The 18413-nt window shown below is 37.7% G+C and overlaps 1 protein-coding gene across 2 annotated transcripts; it reads right to left on the minus strand.

The window, feature by feature from the left end:
• Nucleotides 1-7255: 7255 nt before the first annotated feature.
• Nucleotides 7256-18413, minus strand: LOC130919270 (uncharacterized). 2 transcript variants are annotated; one of them, XM_057841837.1, is made up of 5 exons: nucleotides 18269-18413; nucleotides 17707-18027; nucleotides 14718-14771; nucleotides 8714-8751; nucleotides 7256-8648 (listed from the first exon to the last, which is right to left on the minus strand). In XM_057841837.1, exons 1-5 carry the CDS (start codon nucleotides 18318-18320, stop codon nucleotides 8505-8507), a joined length of 609 nt encoding a protein of 202 aa, XP_057697820.1. In that variant the 5' UTR covers nucleotides 18321-18413; the 3' UTR covers nucleotides 7256-8504. The 2 variants fall into 2 exon arrangements, with proteins under 2 accessions (XP_057697820.1, XP_057697818.1); XM_057841835.1 differs by having other exon boundaries at nucleotides 14718-14864.

Here is an 18413-nt window from a genome sequence, read left to right on the forward strand (position 1 = left end):
TTTTACTAACGTCACGTCTGCCCGTCGCTGATTGGTCCACTCCGCTGTCTGTTTGCTGTGACTTGCTCCGCCCTGGAAATTGTATCCGCTGAATGGTGGCCAGACTTAATGGCTGGAACAGCGGTGAGTCTGGTGTACCAGGCAATTATTTTGCACATTGAGATCTAAGAGGCAGAGAAAGGCGAGTGGACAGAGGCGTTCATTGGACCGCGCCGTTTATTGGCATAAGCTTCGGCAACTCCTTCACAACAAAAATAAGTATCATATAGTGAAAATACAACCAAAAAAATCATATCTCTCAAAAAAAAAATAATGTTCACAAAAAGAAAAGCGCTTCAAACTGTATCAATGAGGCCCTATTCTCACAGAGTTAAACAACAATGCAAAAAGAACTGGCATTCACAATCAAAATAGATATGCAAAAAACACATATAACTTACTCAGACTTTGGTTAAACATTTTAGCAACTCGTTTAGCTCAAAAAATATACTGGATGGCAATATTTAGTCACAATATACAAACCATGATGTTGGGAGCCATTATCAGGAGTCTTGTACGTTGTGAAGACAACACTCAAATGAACGTAAAGTACAATAGACAAATAGTAAATATGAAACTACGGCGTCAGTCGAGGGACAAAATGCACTCATTGATTTGATCTATATTTGATTTAAAACTCGCCATTGACACCTTGTGGTATATTTAAATCACAATCTTACATAGTTAAAGAGTGTCACTGTAGAAGTACGGCAGGGAGCCCATGTGATGTCACAGCCTTGCGACGTCAAAAACAATGGCGAGCTACGAGTTAATTTTTTGATTTAAAATTTTACAAATTTTATTAAAACGAAAACATTAAGAGGGGTTTTAATACTTAAATTATACCAACATTTCTCTTTTAAGAACTACATGTGTTTCTATCCTTGCTACCCTTTAAATATCCTTTGCAACAATTAAGAGGGTTGGTTAACCCTTTAACACCGAAGCCCATTTTGTTCCAATTTGCATGCCTTTGATGTTGACTTTATATTCCAAAGAAAAAATTGTTCACAATGGCCTGGCTTTTTTTCAGGACACCATAACCTTCAGGTTAAATCTGTTGTTTTATTCACTGACCAGTTATAATCAACATTTGGGACCCAAAAAGACAAAAAAAATCCCTAAATCTTTTGTCAAAATTTTGTCAAGATTCCCCGATGCAACAGAGAAGACTATCCACAGCTAGCATAGCAGCAACAACGATGTCAGTGATATTTCCACCAAAGGTTACCACTCAGGATTGCTCTTTCGTGACGCTACCGATGGCAAAGGCTCCCAGGAAAGATGAACTACAATTAATCCCTACATGTTTGAACCTGAGGCGTCAGATGACGGCGATTTAGTCGACACAGCAGATGTCATGACGCCAATTGACAGCTTGACACTTCACGAACGGGAGAGTGAGTGGTAAGCCTAAATCCAGCATCGTGATTTTTTTATTTGAGAGAATGCGATTACATGGTTGTATATTTTTCCATGCTCTCCACATAGCTAAAACTGGATATTAGGTAATGGGACAGCTCCTACCGATCTAAATATGGTAAAGCTAGCCCAAATGTGGCTAAATGAATGATATGTTATTGATTTTTCAAAACAAATGACAAAACGATTTTATTTTCCAGGTGTTGCTGTAAACCGTCAAGTAATTACCCTTCCAAGAGTATGCCTGTGTCGTCAGGAGATCCCAGACGTGAGAGCCAAACTTGAGGAGGCGGAAACACTGACAGGGGCATGAATTACATAAAAAACAACAACAACAAAAAACATAAATTGTAAACAACATTGACACATTTTGTTGACTGTTTGAAGTATTCGATTGGTATATAATTGTAATTATATTACATTCTGAAAAAATATTCAATAGGCCACAATAATAAATGATACCAGATTTATGTTGAATCAGCATCAGCTTTCGCTGTCAGATTTTGACGCAAAATAGAAAGCTAAGTTTTACCAAGCACACAATAGCACACATCAAAGAACATAAATTTAGTAAGCAATACTAAGTTAGTAAGCAATACAAAGTTAGGATAGCAACGGACTAGTGCAACATTGGAAAATGATCAAGGCAGTGGGAAATATGTATTTACTCTTTTCTGTAGCATTAAGTGTTCTCTATACAAAGATAAATCATTATCATTAAAATATGAAGGTAACTAGATTTTTCTTTTAAAAAATGTGTACTGTATATATGACTAGTTTATGATTTCATGTTATCAAAATTTGCTACATTTATTTCTCCTAAGTCATCGTCATCTGATGTCGCAGACGGAAGAAATTCAGCATCTGGCAGGCCTCATAGGATCTCTTCAGTCGTCATCGCTGGACACCGCATCACTTGGGTCATCATATGACTGGACCCACTCTCTCTTGAGTTTGGGAAACTGTGTGGCGACTGACTTGCAACGCTTTTTTTCATCGTGTTGAGGATTTCCGCCGCTTAATTTTTTAAATGTTTGTCTTACTGGTGGAGAAAAAAAAAATTACAGCAGCATGAAAATATTGGATGAATCCTAATTTTAATTTAATAATAATTTCTTGGTGATCAAATAATAATGCCCCAGTCAAAGCAGCATCTAGTTGATGCTATTGTTCCCTCTTCAAATAGGCAGACCTTGATGTTGATGTTGTAGTCGGAGGCGTAGCGTCCCATTAGGCAAACGCAGGCAATTGCCTAGGGCCCCCAACCAGCAGGGGCCCCTAGAGGGCCAACAGATTTGGCACACAAAGATTTAGCACATTCAACTTCACCGCACTGTCATAGCTACAAGTATTGGGAGTGATTCAATACCATGGAATCATTTGGAAGATTATCTAACAATTCTGTTATCAGTCCCAATTAGCATACATGTTCAAGCAAGTCCAATTAGTTTTAATACTGCATGTACAGTATGTGCAAAGAGTGATTCATCAAAAACTTTATGAAAAGTCTTTACTGTAATATTTTATGTTGGTTTTCACAGGCCACCTCATTCATGTGACTACTTAAAGAAATGGTGATTTTTCCAAGAAAGTCTATTAATGGGTCTATCGTATTCCTCGATGAATACTCTATAAGAAAAATATAACATATATGCATCTAAAATAATCCTAAACGATTTTATTAGCAATTTTAATACTCCTTTTAGCAAGGGTCCTTGGGTATGCGGTATGCCGCTGCGTACGTTCCCATAGCAACCAGTCCTGTTATTGTCCTACGTCACAAGCGCTGCATATTCTGAAAACGAGAATAGGCGTAAGCAGAAGGTGCGCATTTCGAGCAGAGGACGGCCACCCCACCTGTTAGAGGATTAATCTGTGCGTCCATGAACGAATGTAAGTATTTCCTCTTCATGCCATAAAGTTTTTATAATAAGTTAGAGCCGTTATCAGCGCGACCGTTTCGTGTTTTTCCTGTTACATCGGCTGGTTGATCCCACTCGTTCTCGCTGCGTCGAGGAGAGCGTTCTTTACATTATATTCGCATTGCACATTTGCTTTAAGAGGGAAGGTGTTAGTTTAGCATCTTAAAATGATGTTGTACATCCATATGAGTGTAAAGTGCTTAGTTTTCGCCACTTTTATGGCCAAGATGACCGCACGCAGCGCGCACTCGAACCCCCCCCCCCCACCTTCGTGTTCATTTTACTGTGCAAATATGTATGTGTGTTACGTGACTCAGAGTGAGAGTGGGTGGCGATCGGGCCTTTTTTTAATTGGGAAAATGAAGAGAAGTTATCCGTCTGGAAATGAAAAAAAGAAAGAAAAATAAGCAGAAGAGGAGAAAAGGAAGCAAGACAGCGGTGAGTGTACTATGTTACTGTAGTTTTATGTCCTAATGTAGTAGAAGCCGGGCACTTTGAGAGTCCTAAAAAGCACTCTATGAGACTGAGGCATTATTATACTTTAATCAAATATGCTATTGCTCCAAGTCCAACTGTCCCCCTTACTTGCACACGCTCAAAGGGCCCCATGTTGCTTGTTGCCTGGGGCCCCCTGGGACCCTTGCTACGCCTCTGGTTGTAGTACAATAGTTATTGTTTTATTGAGATGTATTTGATACATTAGTGCCTGGCAGGTGGATAGTTTTATATATAGCAGCGGTCTCAAACCGACTCCACAAAGGGCCGCAGTGGGTCCTTGTTTTTGTTCCAACAGATCCAGCACAAACAGTTCAACCAATGAGGTTTCTACTAACATAAGCAGCACCTGATTGCAATCAACTGATTACACTTGTAAGAAACCAGATTGGTGAAAAGGCATCTGTCTCGTTTGGTTGGAATGAAATCCAGTACCCCCTGCGGCCCTTTGAGGACCGGTTTGAGACCACTGATATATAGGCTTTATATTTACCCTGTGACAGACCAAAAAACAATGAGCCAAGGACCTATTTGGTGCTGAGGACATTTGAATTTACATAATACCTATTGATATAGTAATAATATCACACGAGTAGACCTGTCAGCAAACCTATCTACTTATGACAGGACAACAGCAACAACAAAAAAAATGTCGCGCTTCAACAAACAGGCAGTAGAAGTCCCCCTCGTTTATCAACAGAAGTGCATCAAATTTTAGAATCAGAGCCACTTACTTCTTTGTAAAACCAAGGTTGCATTGTTGTAGGTTTTCAAAGCTGTCGTCGCTGAAATGATGAAAACAATGAGCCGATTGGGGACCTGTATGCATGCTCACAAAAATGGTCCAAACCTTTGCAGGAGAAGTTTTTTTTGGACCACTCCTAGAGTCTCGAGTCTTCCTGTGAGCAATTCATCGCTACACATCGAGATGGCATGACGAATCTCGCGAGTAAAACCCAGAAAATGTTTGCAATATATGGCGAGGATAGCGTGGTGCTATATTTCCGAGTGGCGAGGCTCCCTGGAAGTTACATCATCAGGTAGCGGTCGGCAGGGCGGCGCGTCCCTCGTTGCTATGGTGTTGCTATGGCCATAACTCAAAAACTATGCAGTCAATTATGCATTTAATACAATTCAACTGAGTAAAACACTCAAGAGCGAAATCCGAAAAGCTCTTCAGTTGCCTTTTAATGTCCCATTGACAACCAAACATGCTCGACCAACTGTTTTGACGCTTGATAATATTTATTCAACTTGTTAGATAAACATTCAACAGATAAAAGTAAGACTGAATAGTTTTATATTTGACAATTTCACACAAACAGCAAGTATGGTCATAGGCGTTTTTGGCCTTTACACATACTATGGTCAAAACAGGTTATATACAGTAGACCAACAGTGCAAAAAAGTGAATATCTATCTATCTATCTATCTATCTATCTATCTATCTATCTATCTATCTATCTATCTATCTATCTATCTATCTATCTATCTATCTATCTATCTATCTATCTATCTATCTATCTATCTATCTATCTATCTATCTATCTATCTATCTATCTATCTATCTATCTATCTATCTATCTATCTATCTATCTATCTATCTATCTATCTATCTATCTATCTATCTATCTATCTATCTATCTATCTATCTATCTATCTATCTATCTATCTATCTATCTGTGTGTGTATGTATATATATATACATTACATATACATATATTATCTAACACAAAAATGGTTTGGAGGATATCACTTTGTGAGATTAGGTATTGCACCTATCATAGGAATATACATCGGTACCTCTACATACGAAATTAATTCGTTCCAGGACCGTGTTTCTAAGTCGAAATGGTCATATGTCAAGCAGGATTTTCCCATAAGAATACATGTAATTCCATTAATTCGTTCCTCAGCCCGAAAACCTACACTAAATCCTTAATAAATGCTGCTGATACTATTGCAAATAGCAATTACTGAACACAGAGCAAAACAAATAAATTATGAATAAAAATTTGACTAATAATAGTAGTAATAATAATAATAATAACTTTGATAATGTAAAAAATCGGGTTCTCGTGTGGCGGATGTGTTTTGCGTGGTGTACATGAACGCACCGTGTGGCTGACTTGACAGAGTGAGAGAGAACTTTTTACTTTCACTTTTCATGTTCAGCTGCGGCAGACAGTAGGCATGTTGTGTTGTACAAGTTTTGAAATAAATGATTAAAAACCAGAGGAAGCTGGCGATTTTTTTTGGCAATGTTAAAATCATAATAATTGTCACCTTAACTTATAAAGACTGGCGAATGGAGGTCGGAGGAGGACCGTCGAGATTGTATATTCTACGGCAGTATTCTTGAGCCAATTCACGGACGCGCACACCGCGCTCATATTTTTCTATCATTTCCATCTTCATTTCAACGGAAGGCATCACTTTTTTCTTATTTCACCACCTGCACTAACCTTTTTGGAACCTGTGTTGATTTCTCTCAAAAGAAAATTCGCCATGCGTCCGTCTGCAGCGCTGTCATGTCGTCGTATTTCAAGCATGTCGTCGGATGTAGAAACAGACGGCAAGTCAAATTTTACGTCGGATGGCGAAAAGATCGTGTGTCGAAGTGATGGTACGTCAAGGTACCACTGTACATACAATCAAGCTTCTCGAACACACACATCATGTGCACTGAAGTTCCGGTCTGATACCCCCTATCTGGCCAAATTTACAACTTGTCCTATATGCATGTGTGATACATTTTAGAAAGCTTAAAATCTCAATTTTCTAGGGAAAGAATATTTTGAACAGGAGGGTATTTGAAAAAAAAAAATTTAAACAGCAAAACCCTAACTGGAGGCGAGACCACACGAGAGCATAATTAAAGGCGCCATGATTTTAACTAGATATTATTGCGTACTTACATCTTTTCGATCCAAAAACTGTAAAAAATGTAGCATGTATCACAGAGTGTCAAGACACAGCTGTGAATGGCCACAGCCGGATTTTTGGGGGATTTTACGGGTGAAACATGGTAATATAACAAGGGTTGTGATGCAGAAATCGCAGACATCAAAGAGTGGTCGAGATTTGTCTTTTTCATATATTTACCCTTTAAAGATTGTTTTTTTCTTCTTCAATTTTTCTTTGTTTGGACTGATTATTTATCATCTAAAATATTGGGGAAAATGCAACAGTAATGAAAAAAAATACAATTAAGCAATAGTTGTGATGTAGATATCCGTGACTTTTTTACAGACGCCAATTTTTTCATTGTGACTTAATTTATTAAAAAGTTTAAAATGTGCGAGCGAACAGTTTTCAAAGTCGTTTTTTCTTTTTTTTTTTTTTTTTTAACTAAAAGACATCAATTCATGATTCTAAGCTAAAAATGAAAGACATTTCAAATAATAGATACAATTACTTACCTTCTTTTTATGGCTAGGTTGAAACAACAGCAGTTGCGCGACGTCTGTAGACGGGGGTTTCCGGGGTAAAACGGACAAATTAAAAATAGTTCGGGGACTCAATGCGCCATGAATCTGCCATGGCAGCATATAGACATATTGTTCTATCAAACACAACAGTTCTTTTGGATTAGAATACAGCAGCTTATTTTAAAGAGGGGTGCAAGAGCAGAAACTGCTTTTTCAGCCTTGTCTGTGTTTTCCGCCATATACAAATTTTGATAGTGAAAAAAAATCAAATATATAACATTGAAAAAAAGTATTTTCAAAAATATTTACAATAAACTATTTCAGGTCATTTTTTTTCAGGCATGCCACTCAGTTTCCTCTTGAACAGGACACAAAGCTACGCCACACACTACGTCACACAGCCCATTCTTCCGCCGAGATGCTGACTCATCCGAAGAAAATAGCGACAAATCTTGCTCATCCTCTTCCTTGAGTTGATGAAATAATGTATTAGCCTGAGCTAAATTTAGTTTCCAATTAATCCTGCACATTTCAAAGTAGCTCGCTCAATCCAACCGGCCGTTATGCGCTACCTCACCTTCCTCTCCTTAGGTGGTGCCTCGCTCGGCAATTTATTAAAAATGTTCACATTACGTCCGTCCTCATAATGGCTCCTAGGATGTGTAGTTTTTCGGGGTGCTTTACGTTTTGAAAAAGACAAGAAATGATGGAAATATGGACATAAACGAATGGTCCATGCAGCGTTTTAATGTTTATTTATGAGGGCAATAAAGCTATAAAACTAAAAATGACATTATCTTCCGTATTACTTGGTCGATTGACTTCAAGTAAAAACGGGTGTGGACCTAAACCTCCGCACATTTAAAAAAATGAGACCAACCAGCAGCACGTGGGTGACGTAATTACAGCATGACGAGGCTACAAACAGCAGATTACACTGGGTTAAAATACTGATGATCTTATTTGAGCACAATTCCCTTCCGTATTTGTTATAAAAATTCTAAATTTAAACAAGGAAAACCCCCAACTATGAAATATTTGTTTAAAGAATACACATGATTTTTTTTTTTTTTAACCAAGAAAAGTCCATCAATTGGATTACTTGGTTTACTATACACTCGATTAGTTTATGAAAAGTACATTTTCCAATTCTTTGTGTACTGTCACAGGCCTCCGCTCACACACCTCATGATTTTTACTGAAGGGGGTCTTTAAACCTGGCATATTGGGTTTCATCTGGTCTGCTTTCCACCTGAGTGTCTGTCCGAATTTTGGAAATGTTCACAACACTGTAGGCTAAAGCTCCCTCAGACGTATCATGGGATTCCAAACTTGCTACCTAAGAAAATGACAAAAGTGAAAATGAAGCAGTTGTTTTCATGTTTACTTGTGATGTGATATTACCTGTCTTACAGGTGGGGAGTTGTGTTGTGTTTTACTGCCTGAATAAAACAGACCAAAAGTAGAGGAAATTAGTAACATGCAATAAAAAGTTGCCTTGTATGTCAACGAACAGATAAGAGGGCCTCTGAATAAATCATTATTTCGTATGGTGGAAAACCATTTAATTTAAAGCAGTAATGTGAAGTAAGGTTGGCCAACCATGTTTGTGAATAATATCAATGGCTAAACAGCTATAAGCATATTTACGTAATTTTTTTTAACGCAACCCTTCCAGATTCTTTGTTTACCCCATAGCAACGCCCTTGACAAAGAAAATGCTTTTCTTCGGAAATCTTCGGAAATTACGTCACACTGGGAAGTGCGAGGGAAGTGCGCCATAAAACAGTATTGTTTGTTGCATTGCTTCTCGCTAAGATGCCACGGCGGTGTGTGGTGATGTTTTGTTCTCACTCAAACGAAAAGTTGTATGAGTGGCCAAAGGATAGCAGGGCACGTAAATGGACATCTTTCGTTCGCAGGAAGCGAATGAATTTCACGCCATCATTGAGTAGTGTTCTCTGCTGCAAACACTTCGAAGACACCTGCTTCCTTAACCAGTCTGCTTATGATCAAGGATTTGCCAAAAAGTAAGTGTGACTTTTGGATTGATGACTGATGACTTTGTCAAAGCAGAGCTGCTAACTGTTGTGGAATGAACAGTATAAGCTAGCGACTTTAGCTGAAAGTTAACCCGTAGCAATCCCCGATCATAGTTGTTGTTGCGTTCGCTAGGTTAAGCGTGTTTAAATTGTGCGTCATCTACGATCTTGTCCGAAAGGGTTAATCCACTGTCAATCGGGAAAGGGGTGTGGATGTGCATATAAGCGGGTTGGTGTCGCGGTAATTCACGGTCACGTTGCAGTAAGAGACACACACCGCCGGTGAGTTTGTGCACATTTATTTGTATTTGCATTATGTATTTCCACCTTCATGCTTCAAGCATTGCATTGCATTTGTACGGTTCGGCGTTTCTCTCACGGTGATCGCTTGTTAGCCTTCTAGTTTGTGTTTTACGTACAAGAGCCGCTGACAGGTGACAACAACATGCGTTTTGCTTTTAATGTCTGACAGCTAATCAGCAAGCGCGCAGGTCACGCAGTGAATCATGGGAAAAGTAGTCTCGGGACAACACCGAAGTGGTGCTTTGTAATCTGTTCGCTTGTGTGAAAAAACTACATTTCCTCACGCCATTAGACGCCATTTCCTCCCGAGAGCCCCGAGCCGTGTTGTACTGTTAGCTCCATGTGTTAATAAAGAAACAAAGTTGTCAGCACGTCGTGTGTTCGATACATTTGTAAACAAAAAGCTCATAACAAGACACTATGCACGATCCGTTTAAGAGACACTGGAGTAGTAGGAGGCGAGGAGGAGATCAGCGAGAAGAAAACTTCGCGGTCGAATGTGGCGGCAGTCCGCTATTATTTTGTTTTCTTATTGTTGCCACAATAAAGTGGAGAAAGCCATCAACGACTCATCTCCTTCTTTCCCCCCAACGTTTTTATATCATTATTTCATATGCACGAGAGCTGCCGGATCTGCCAAAATGAACATGAAGTCTGACTATTATTTTTTTTTAACAATGTCATCAGATAGACAACAACATAAAATTATGTGCAAATGCCTGCATCTTCAAATCATGAAAATAATAACAGCCTATATTTTACCAATCTTGTAATCTCGATGGGTCTTGTATCCATTTCATGTCAGGTAGTCTCGGCACATTGTTTGCATCCTGATTAGCGTCTGGCTAATACATGTTAGGTCCAACATAAAATTCCAACCTCCTCTTCTTCCTCCAACTCTTCAAAAACTTGGATCTCCTGCCTTGCGCTCGAACAATCGCATATATCGCTGTTTGACTCATTGTTTGAAGGGCTTTGTATGGCGGCCGTATGTATGGAGCTGCCATCGCTGTTCCCGGTGTGACGTATCACTTCCGGGTTCGTCCCCTTTCAGGCTCGAACTTCGGAAACGCGATTATTTTGTCAAATATACAACATATAAATGATTTTTTCATGCTTTATTTGTTGGACAATGTTTAATTACTTTAATTGTGACCCTATTTGGCATATTATGAAATTACTTCACATTACTGCTTTAAGTAGTTTAATTAAAAAATAATTTTTACAGATTCATTAAAAAAAGGAAATTCATCACTCATGTCTTGAAGAGATAAACACGTTTTTTTCATGATAGTGGAGAGGAAAGCATTGTTTGGCATCTGTTGTCAGATTCTGATTGGTCTGGTATTGAGGACATGTGCTTTTGTGCATAAAAATGCGGTTGATTTTATCAGGTCAAGAGCTTGTTTAAAAGGTCAAGTGCGCCAGAATGCTTCACAAAGTGGAACATGTTTTGTGTACCCCAGAAAGAGTAACGTAAGTACAACAGGATGATCGTGTAAAAAAAAAAAAAATTATAACAGATTTTTTTTTTTTTTTTAAAGTAAACCCATGCTTAAAAAGTATTTGAAAAAAGTTCTTTGAATTTTTGTCATTTTTTATTTGCCCCTTAACCTCACTACTACTATCTGCAGCATTATAGTTACCGATCAGCCTTTTACATGAGTTTGGAACGAAGGTTTATTCAATAAATATTAGCAATTATTATATGTATATTTGTAATGATTAATAATAATAATAATATATTTTTTTTGGTATTTCTTTCTAATTATGAATGAATTTATAAACTACTGGCTGGCAACCAGTTCAGGGTGTACCCTGCCTCGTGCCTGTTGTTAGCTGGGATACGCTCCAGCACCCCTGTGACCCTCGTGAGGATAATATGTACAGAAGATGAATGCATGAAAAGATCATGCTAAAAAAAAAAAAAATTAGTAATATTTAAATGAATAAAAACATAAATACACACAGGTTACGCCCCCAGCTAATAATCTTAAAATAAATTTGATTAATTGTAAAACACATCACATGCTACTGATGCTTATAGTCTTCATAATGATATTGTTGGGTCAGATTCAACCCTCACTGCGCCACGCCTTCGAGTAGGGGGCCATCCCACAATCCGCTTCAGTTATTCGCAGTCGGTCGCAGCAATACATGTAGCGATCCAACGCCGGATTTATGTTGAAAAAGTACAAAAGCTATACCGCATACAAACAGGAAGGATTGTCTCAGGAGTGATTTGTTCAAGGATTCAAGGTACTTTATTATATTTTTCGTTTTTTCAAAAGAATTTTCAACGTAAAAAACTCTTTGTAGTAGGGCTGCCGCGACATTGTCTAAAAGACTAGCATCGTACTTCGACATATTTATGTAAAATAAATGCTAACTGCACTGATTTTTTTTTTTTTGCTTTTAACCAAGAATTGAGATTGTTTTACATCCATATGTATAAAGAAAGCAGGGATTTAAGCATTTATTCACAATAATTTTCACCGGAGAAGCTCTGTTTACATAAGGCGGCCGCCACATTGACTAACAGACTAGCATCGTACTTCAACATATTTAGGTAAAATAAATGCTAACTGGATTTTTTTTAACTTTTAACCAGGAATCGAGACTGTCTCATGTCCATATCTATACAGAATTCAGGGATTTAAGCATTTATTCACAAGAATTTTCAGCGGAAAAGCTCTGTTTACATATGGCGGCGGCCACATTGACTGACACACAAGCATCGTACTTTGACATATTTACGTAAAATAAATGCTGATTGCATTTTTGTGTGTGCTTTTAACCAGGAATCAAGACTGTTTTACATCCATATCTATAAAGAATTCAGGGATTTAAGCATTTATTCACAAGAATTTCCACTGGAAAAGCTATGTTTACATATGGGGGCGGCCACATTGACTGATAGGCTAGCATCGTACTTCAACATATTTACGTAAAATAAATGCTAACTGCACTTTTTTTTTGCTTTTAACCAATAATTGATACTGTTCACATCCATATCTATAAATATTTCAGGGATTTAAGCATTTATTCACAAGAATTTTCACCGGAAAAGCTCTGTTTACATATGGGGGCCGCCACATTGACTGACAGACGAGGATCGTACTTCGACATATTTATGTAAAATAAATGCTAACTGCACTTTTTTTTTTTTTCGCTTTTAACCAAGAATTGATACTGTTCACATCCATATCTATAAATATTTCAGGGATTTAAGCATTTATTTACAAGAATTTTCACCGGAAAAGCTCTGTTTACATATGGCGGCGGCCACATTGACTGATAGACTAACATCGTACTTCGACATATTTACGTAAAATAAATGGTAACTGCACTTTTTTTTTTGTTGCTTTTAACCAAGAATTGATACTGCTCACATCCATATCTATAAATATTTCAGGGATTTAAGCATTTATTTACAAGAATTTTCTCCGGAAAAGCTTTTTACATATGGGGTCGCCACATTGACTGACAGACTAGCATCGTACTTCGACATATTTACGTAAAATAAATGTTAACTGCATTTTTTGTTGTTGTTGCTTTTAACCAAGAATTGATGCTGTTCACATCAGTATCTATAAATATTTCAGGGATTTAAGCATTTATTCACAAGAATTTTCTCCGGAAAAGCTCTGTTTACATATGGGGGCCGCCACGTTGACTGACAGACTAGCATCGTACTTCGACATATTTACGTAAAATAAATGCTAACTGCACTTTTTTTGCTTTTAACCAAGAATCAAGATTGTTTAATGTCCAAATCTATAAAGAATTCAGGGATTTAAGCATTTATTCACAAGACTTTTCACCGGAAAAGCTCTGTTTATATATGGCGGCGGACACATTGACTGAAAGACTGGCATCGAACTTCGACATATTTGCATAAAATACTGTTTTAGGTCCATATCTATAAATATTTCAGGGATTTAAGCATTTATTCACAAGAATTTCCTCTGGAAAAGCTCTGTTTACATATGGGGGCCGCCACATTGACTGACTGACTAGCACCGTACTTCGACATATTTACGTAAAATAAATGCTAACTGCACATTTTTTTGCTTTTAACATAGAATCAAGATTGTTTTATGTCCATATCTATAAAGAATTCAGGGATTTAAGCATTTATTCACAAGAATTTTCACCGGAAAAGCTCTGTTTATACATTGCGGCGGCCACACTGACTGACAGACTAGCATTGTATTGCGACATATTTACGTAAAATAAATGCTAACTGCACGTTTTTTTTTTTTTTTTTTTGGCTTTTAACCAAGAATCCATACTGTTTTACGTCCATATTTATAAATATTTCAGGGATTTAAGCATTTATTCACAAGAATTTTCAATGAAAAAGCTCTCCGTCATTCCACCCGGTCAGCTGTGACGGCCACGCCAACAATGCAGGCCCCGTATTAACCGGCCCAACGCCCTGTGTCCCGCCAATGTCATTATGAAGTCTATGATTGATGGCAATAGACGTCCAAGCCATTTAAACCGTAAGACTGGCTGCGAATGCTCATGTTTCAGTGCATTTGACAGTGCTAGATGTCCAATCTATTTTGATATGGGAGGGGTGAATGAACATTCGTTAATGACAGCCACAGCCAGTGTGTTAAATGAGTACCCTTTGAGGGTTTAAAAAAGAACAAACATAATTCGTGCATATAAGGTATTAAAAAACAAAAAAAGGTCTTATGTCCTTTTTCTTCCAATTTTATACTAAAGATCCCATTCAGGGTTGTGGGGAGCTTATCCCAGATAACATCATGCAAAACAACCTAAAAGTATCTGCACCAATTAATATACTGGTATATCATATACTGTACTGTATATGATAACATATAAACAGACAACAATTCACACTCTGCAAAACCAAATCATATGCATTGTTTCTTGCTCAAATACCAAAACTGCAGATTGTTACTCTTTGAGGTAATAGAAGCATTTATCCAACCCATCTCCCTTTTAATTACTTACTGTGTCAAAACCAGCTATCATTCAAATGTTTGTGTACATGTTGTATGAGGCAATGAAGTAAATGAAGTTCATACCTCCGGCTCGGACACAGCACCGGAAGAACCAGGTCAGTGTTCCTGCCAACAGCACTACCAGTAAAACCACAATAACAGCAATGATCACAGTGGTAAAAATGCTTGACTGATTTTTGGTTGTATTTTTGTTCTCCTGTGCACCAGAAACTGTGGGAGTAGAACAATAAATTGTGAAATTGATGCATAGTTTGTTAAGAGTGACAAATTTTCAGTTCAAGTTGCTTTTTTCCATTTATTTCTACTCTACTCTACTCTACTCTACTCTACTCTACTCTACTCTACTCTACTCTACTCTACTCTACTCTACTCTTTTGTACTTTATTTGAACTTGGTGTCATCAGATTTTCATAATGATGACATGACACCTGTCATTAATATAAATGAGGGCTTATTGCAGATGTCCTTGAGTGTCATTTTGTAAATCATGTAACTTTTGATGCAATAATGAGATTTTTTCAAATGTCTTTGGGTTGTTATTAGACTTTAGGAACTGTGTCAGAGTTAGGACACTTGATGACATCTGCCACAAGCATTTATTGATGTTCATGACAGTCTCATGTCATAGTTGTAATGGTCTTATGAAAGTGTTACACTGCAAATTTTTAACACCTTAATGAGATTATTTTTCTTAAATCTAGTCAAATAATTCTCTCCATCTTGTTTTGAGTGTAAAAGACTAGTTAACAAATTAATGTGTCAGATTATTCAACCTATTTTAAGTAAATATTTCTATTTATTCTCATTAAGCCCATACATCTAAAAGTTGGACATTTTTTACCTAAATCAAGAAAAAAATTGTTTTTAAATAATGTTTTGAACAATGTGTAATGCCTTGCGAAAGTATTCAGCCCCCTTGAACTTTTCAAGCTTTCGCCAAATTTCAGCCTTCAAACATAAACATATGAAATTTCGATTTTTTTTTTGTCAAGACTCAACAACAATTGGGACACAATCGAGAAGTGGAATGAAATTTGTTGGATATTTTATACTTTTTAAACAAGTTAAAACCTGAAAAGTGGGATGTGCAACATTATTCGGCCACTTTATTTTCAGCGCAGCAAACTCACTCCAGAAGTTCAGTAAGGATGTCTGAATGATCCAATGTTGTCCTAAATGACTGATGATGATAAATAGAATCAAACTCTGTGTAATCAAGTCTCCGTATAAATGCACCTGCTCTGTGATAGTCTCAGGGTTCTGTTTAAACTACAGAAAGCATCATGAAGACCAAGGAACACACCAAGCAAGTCTGAGATACTGTTGTGGAGAAGTTTAAAGCCAGATTTGGATACGAAAAGATTTCCCAAGCTTTAAACATCTCAAGGAGCACTGTGCAATCCATCATGTTGCAATGGAAGGAGTTTCAGGGGTCTCCAAACTGGTCCTCGAGGGACCTGGTTTTTGTTCAAACCGATCAAGCACAGACCTTTTAACAAATGTGGTTTGTACTAAAACAAGCAGCACCTGACTGCAATCAACTGATTACACTTATAAAACACCAGATTGGTGAAAAGGTGGTCTTGTTTTGTTGGAGTGAAATCCTGCACCCACTGCGGCCCTTTGTGGAATAGTTTGGACACCACTGCTCTAAACTCTCACCTAGAACAAGGAGAAGACTGATCAGAGATGCAGCCAAGATACCTATGATCAATCTGGTTGAACTGTAGAGATCTATAGGTGAGATGGAAGATTCTGTCAATAGGACAACAATCAGTCGTACACTTCACAAATCTGGCCTTTATGGAAGAGTGTCAAGAAGAAAGCAATTTCTCAAGATAACCATAAAACGTTCGCCACAAACCACCTGGGAGACACACCAAACATGTGGGAGAATGTGCTCTGGTTAGATGAAAAAAAAAAAAATCGAACATTTTGGCCACAATGAAAACGATATGTTTGGCGTAAAAGCAACACAGCTCATCACCCTGAACACACCATTCGCACAGTCCAACATGGTGGTGGCAGCCTCATGGTTTGGACCTGCTTTTCTTAAGCGGGGACAGGGAAGATAGTTAAAATTAATGGGAAGATGAATGGAGCCAAATACAGGACCATTTTGGAAGAAAACCTGTTAGAGTCTGCAAAAGACCTGAGACTGGGACGAAGATTTATCTTCCAACAGGACAATGATCTAAACCACAAAGCCAAATCTACAATGGAATGGTTCACAAATATACGTATCCAGGTGTTAGAATGGCCAAGTCAAAGTCCAGACCTGAATCCAATCGAGAATCTGAGCAGAGCTGAAGGCCGCTGTTCACAAACACTCTCTATCCAACCTCACTGAGCTTGAACTGTTTTGCAAGGAAGAATGGCCAAGGATTTCAGTCTCACGATGTGCAAAACCGATAGAGACATACCACAAGCGACTTGCAGCTGTAAATGCATTAAAAGGTGGTGCTACAAAGTATTAATTCAAGGGGACTAAATAATATTGCACGCCCCACTTTTCAGGTTTTTGCTCATTAAAAAAGTATATACCTGTATTAGCCCGAATATAAGACGGTGTTTTTTGCATTGAAATAACACTGAAAAAGAGGGGGTCGTCTTATATTCGCGGTCTAGACATTATACCCATTCACGACGCTAGATGGCGCCAGATATAATTTCATTCCACTTCACGATTGTGTTGATTCTTTACAAAAAAATATATAATAATTTTGTATCTTCATGTTTGAAGGCTGAAATGTGGCAAAAAGTTGAAAAGTTCAAGGGGGTCGAATACTTTCGCAAGGCACTGTAAATCAAGAAACAATTGATTTCAAATAATGTTTTGAACAATGTCTATTCTTGAATTTACTCTACTCTACTCTACTCTACTCTACTCTACTCTACTCTACTCTACTCTACTCTACTCTACTCTACTCTACTTGACAGCATTAGATCTTTCTGAAGCAGATTTACACATAGGCTATGTAGGAAAATACATTTTGCATTGAAAAAGTAACACTATATAATCTGCCTAATGAAACACTACATAGGATCATACCTGTGTTATTGCTCTTCTCCTGAATGATCAGGTGCACTCTACTACTTCTTTGTGTTGGGGTACCCTCTGGGAATAATGTAGCCCAGTATGTTCCACTGTGACCTTGTGTGAGGTTTGTAATTAGGCAGAATACATGAGAATTTTCAGAATAAATGTGAAAACCATGTTCTCTTGAGCAACCTTTCGAAGGACAATACTCAGCCTTCTTGTTGCCCTCTAAGTAAATTGCAAAATGGCTGCTATTGCTGACACTTGTGTTGAATGTGAACTGAAGGGTGATGTCGTCGCCCAGTATCCCTGTGATCTTTGCTCTGCTTTGGCCTATGCGCGGACAGAATACAAGTAATGTAGATTTCTATTGTTGTATAAAGCATTTTGCATTTTCATGTTTTGTGTGTGTGGAACAATGTTACATGCCTTTTTTTTTTTTTTTTTTTTTTTAAATAGCACTGAATTTGTTCAATTCAACGGATCAATTTGAAATTGGGAAAAAATGAAGTGAAAAGAAAACGTTTTGAACATTTTATATTATGAAAGATTAAATAATAATAATAAAACTTACCAGTGATGACTGAGTGTGTTGATATCATCAAAACAATGAGTTTGGACAACATTTCCTTGACTTTTGCCTTATTCTTCCGACCAGTGATGCTAGTCTCTTATGTATGCGTTTAATATTTTAGTTGCAAATGGGTGCATAAGCCTGG

The sequence above is a fragment of the Corythoichthys intestinalis genome, chromosome 7, assembly GCF_030265065.1.
Source record: "Corythoichthys intestinalis isolate RoL2023-P3 chromosome 7, ASM3026506v1, whole genome shotgun sequence".
Taxonomy (NCBI): domain Eukaryota; kingdom Metazoa; phylum Chordata; class Actinopteri; order Syngnathiformes; family Syngnathidae; genus Corythoichthys; species Corythoichthys intestinalis.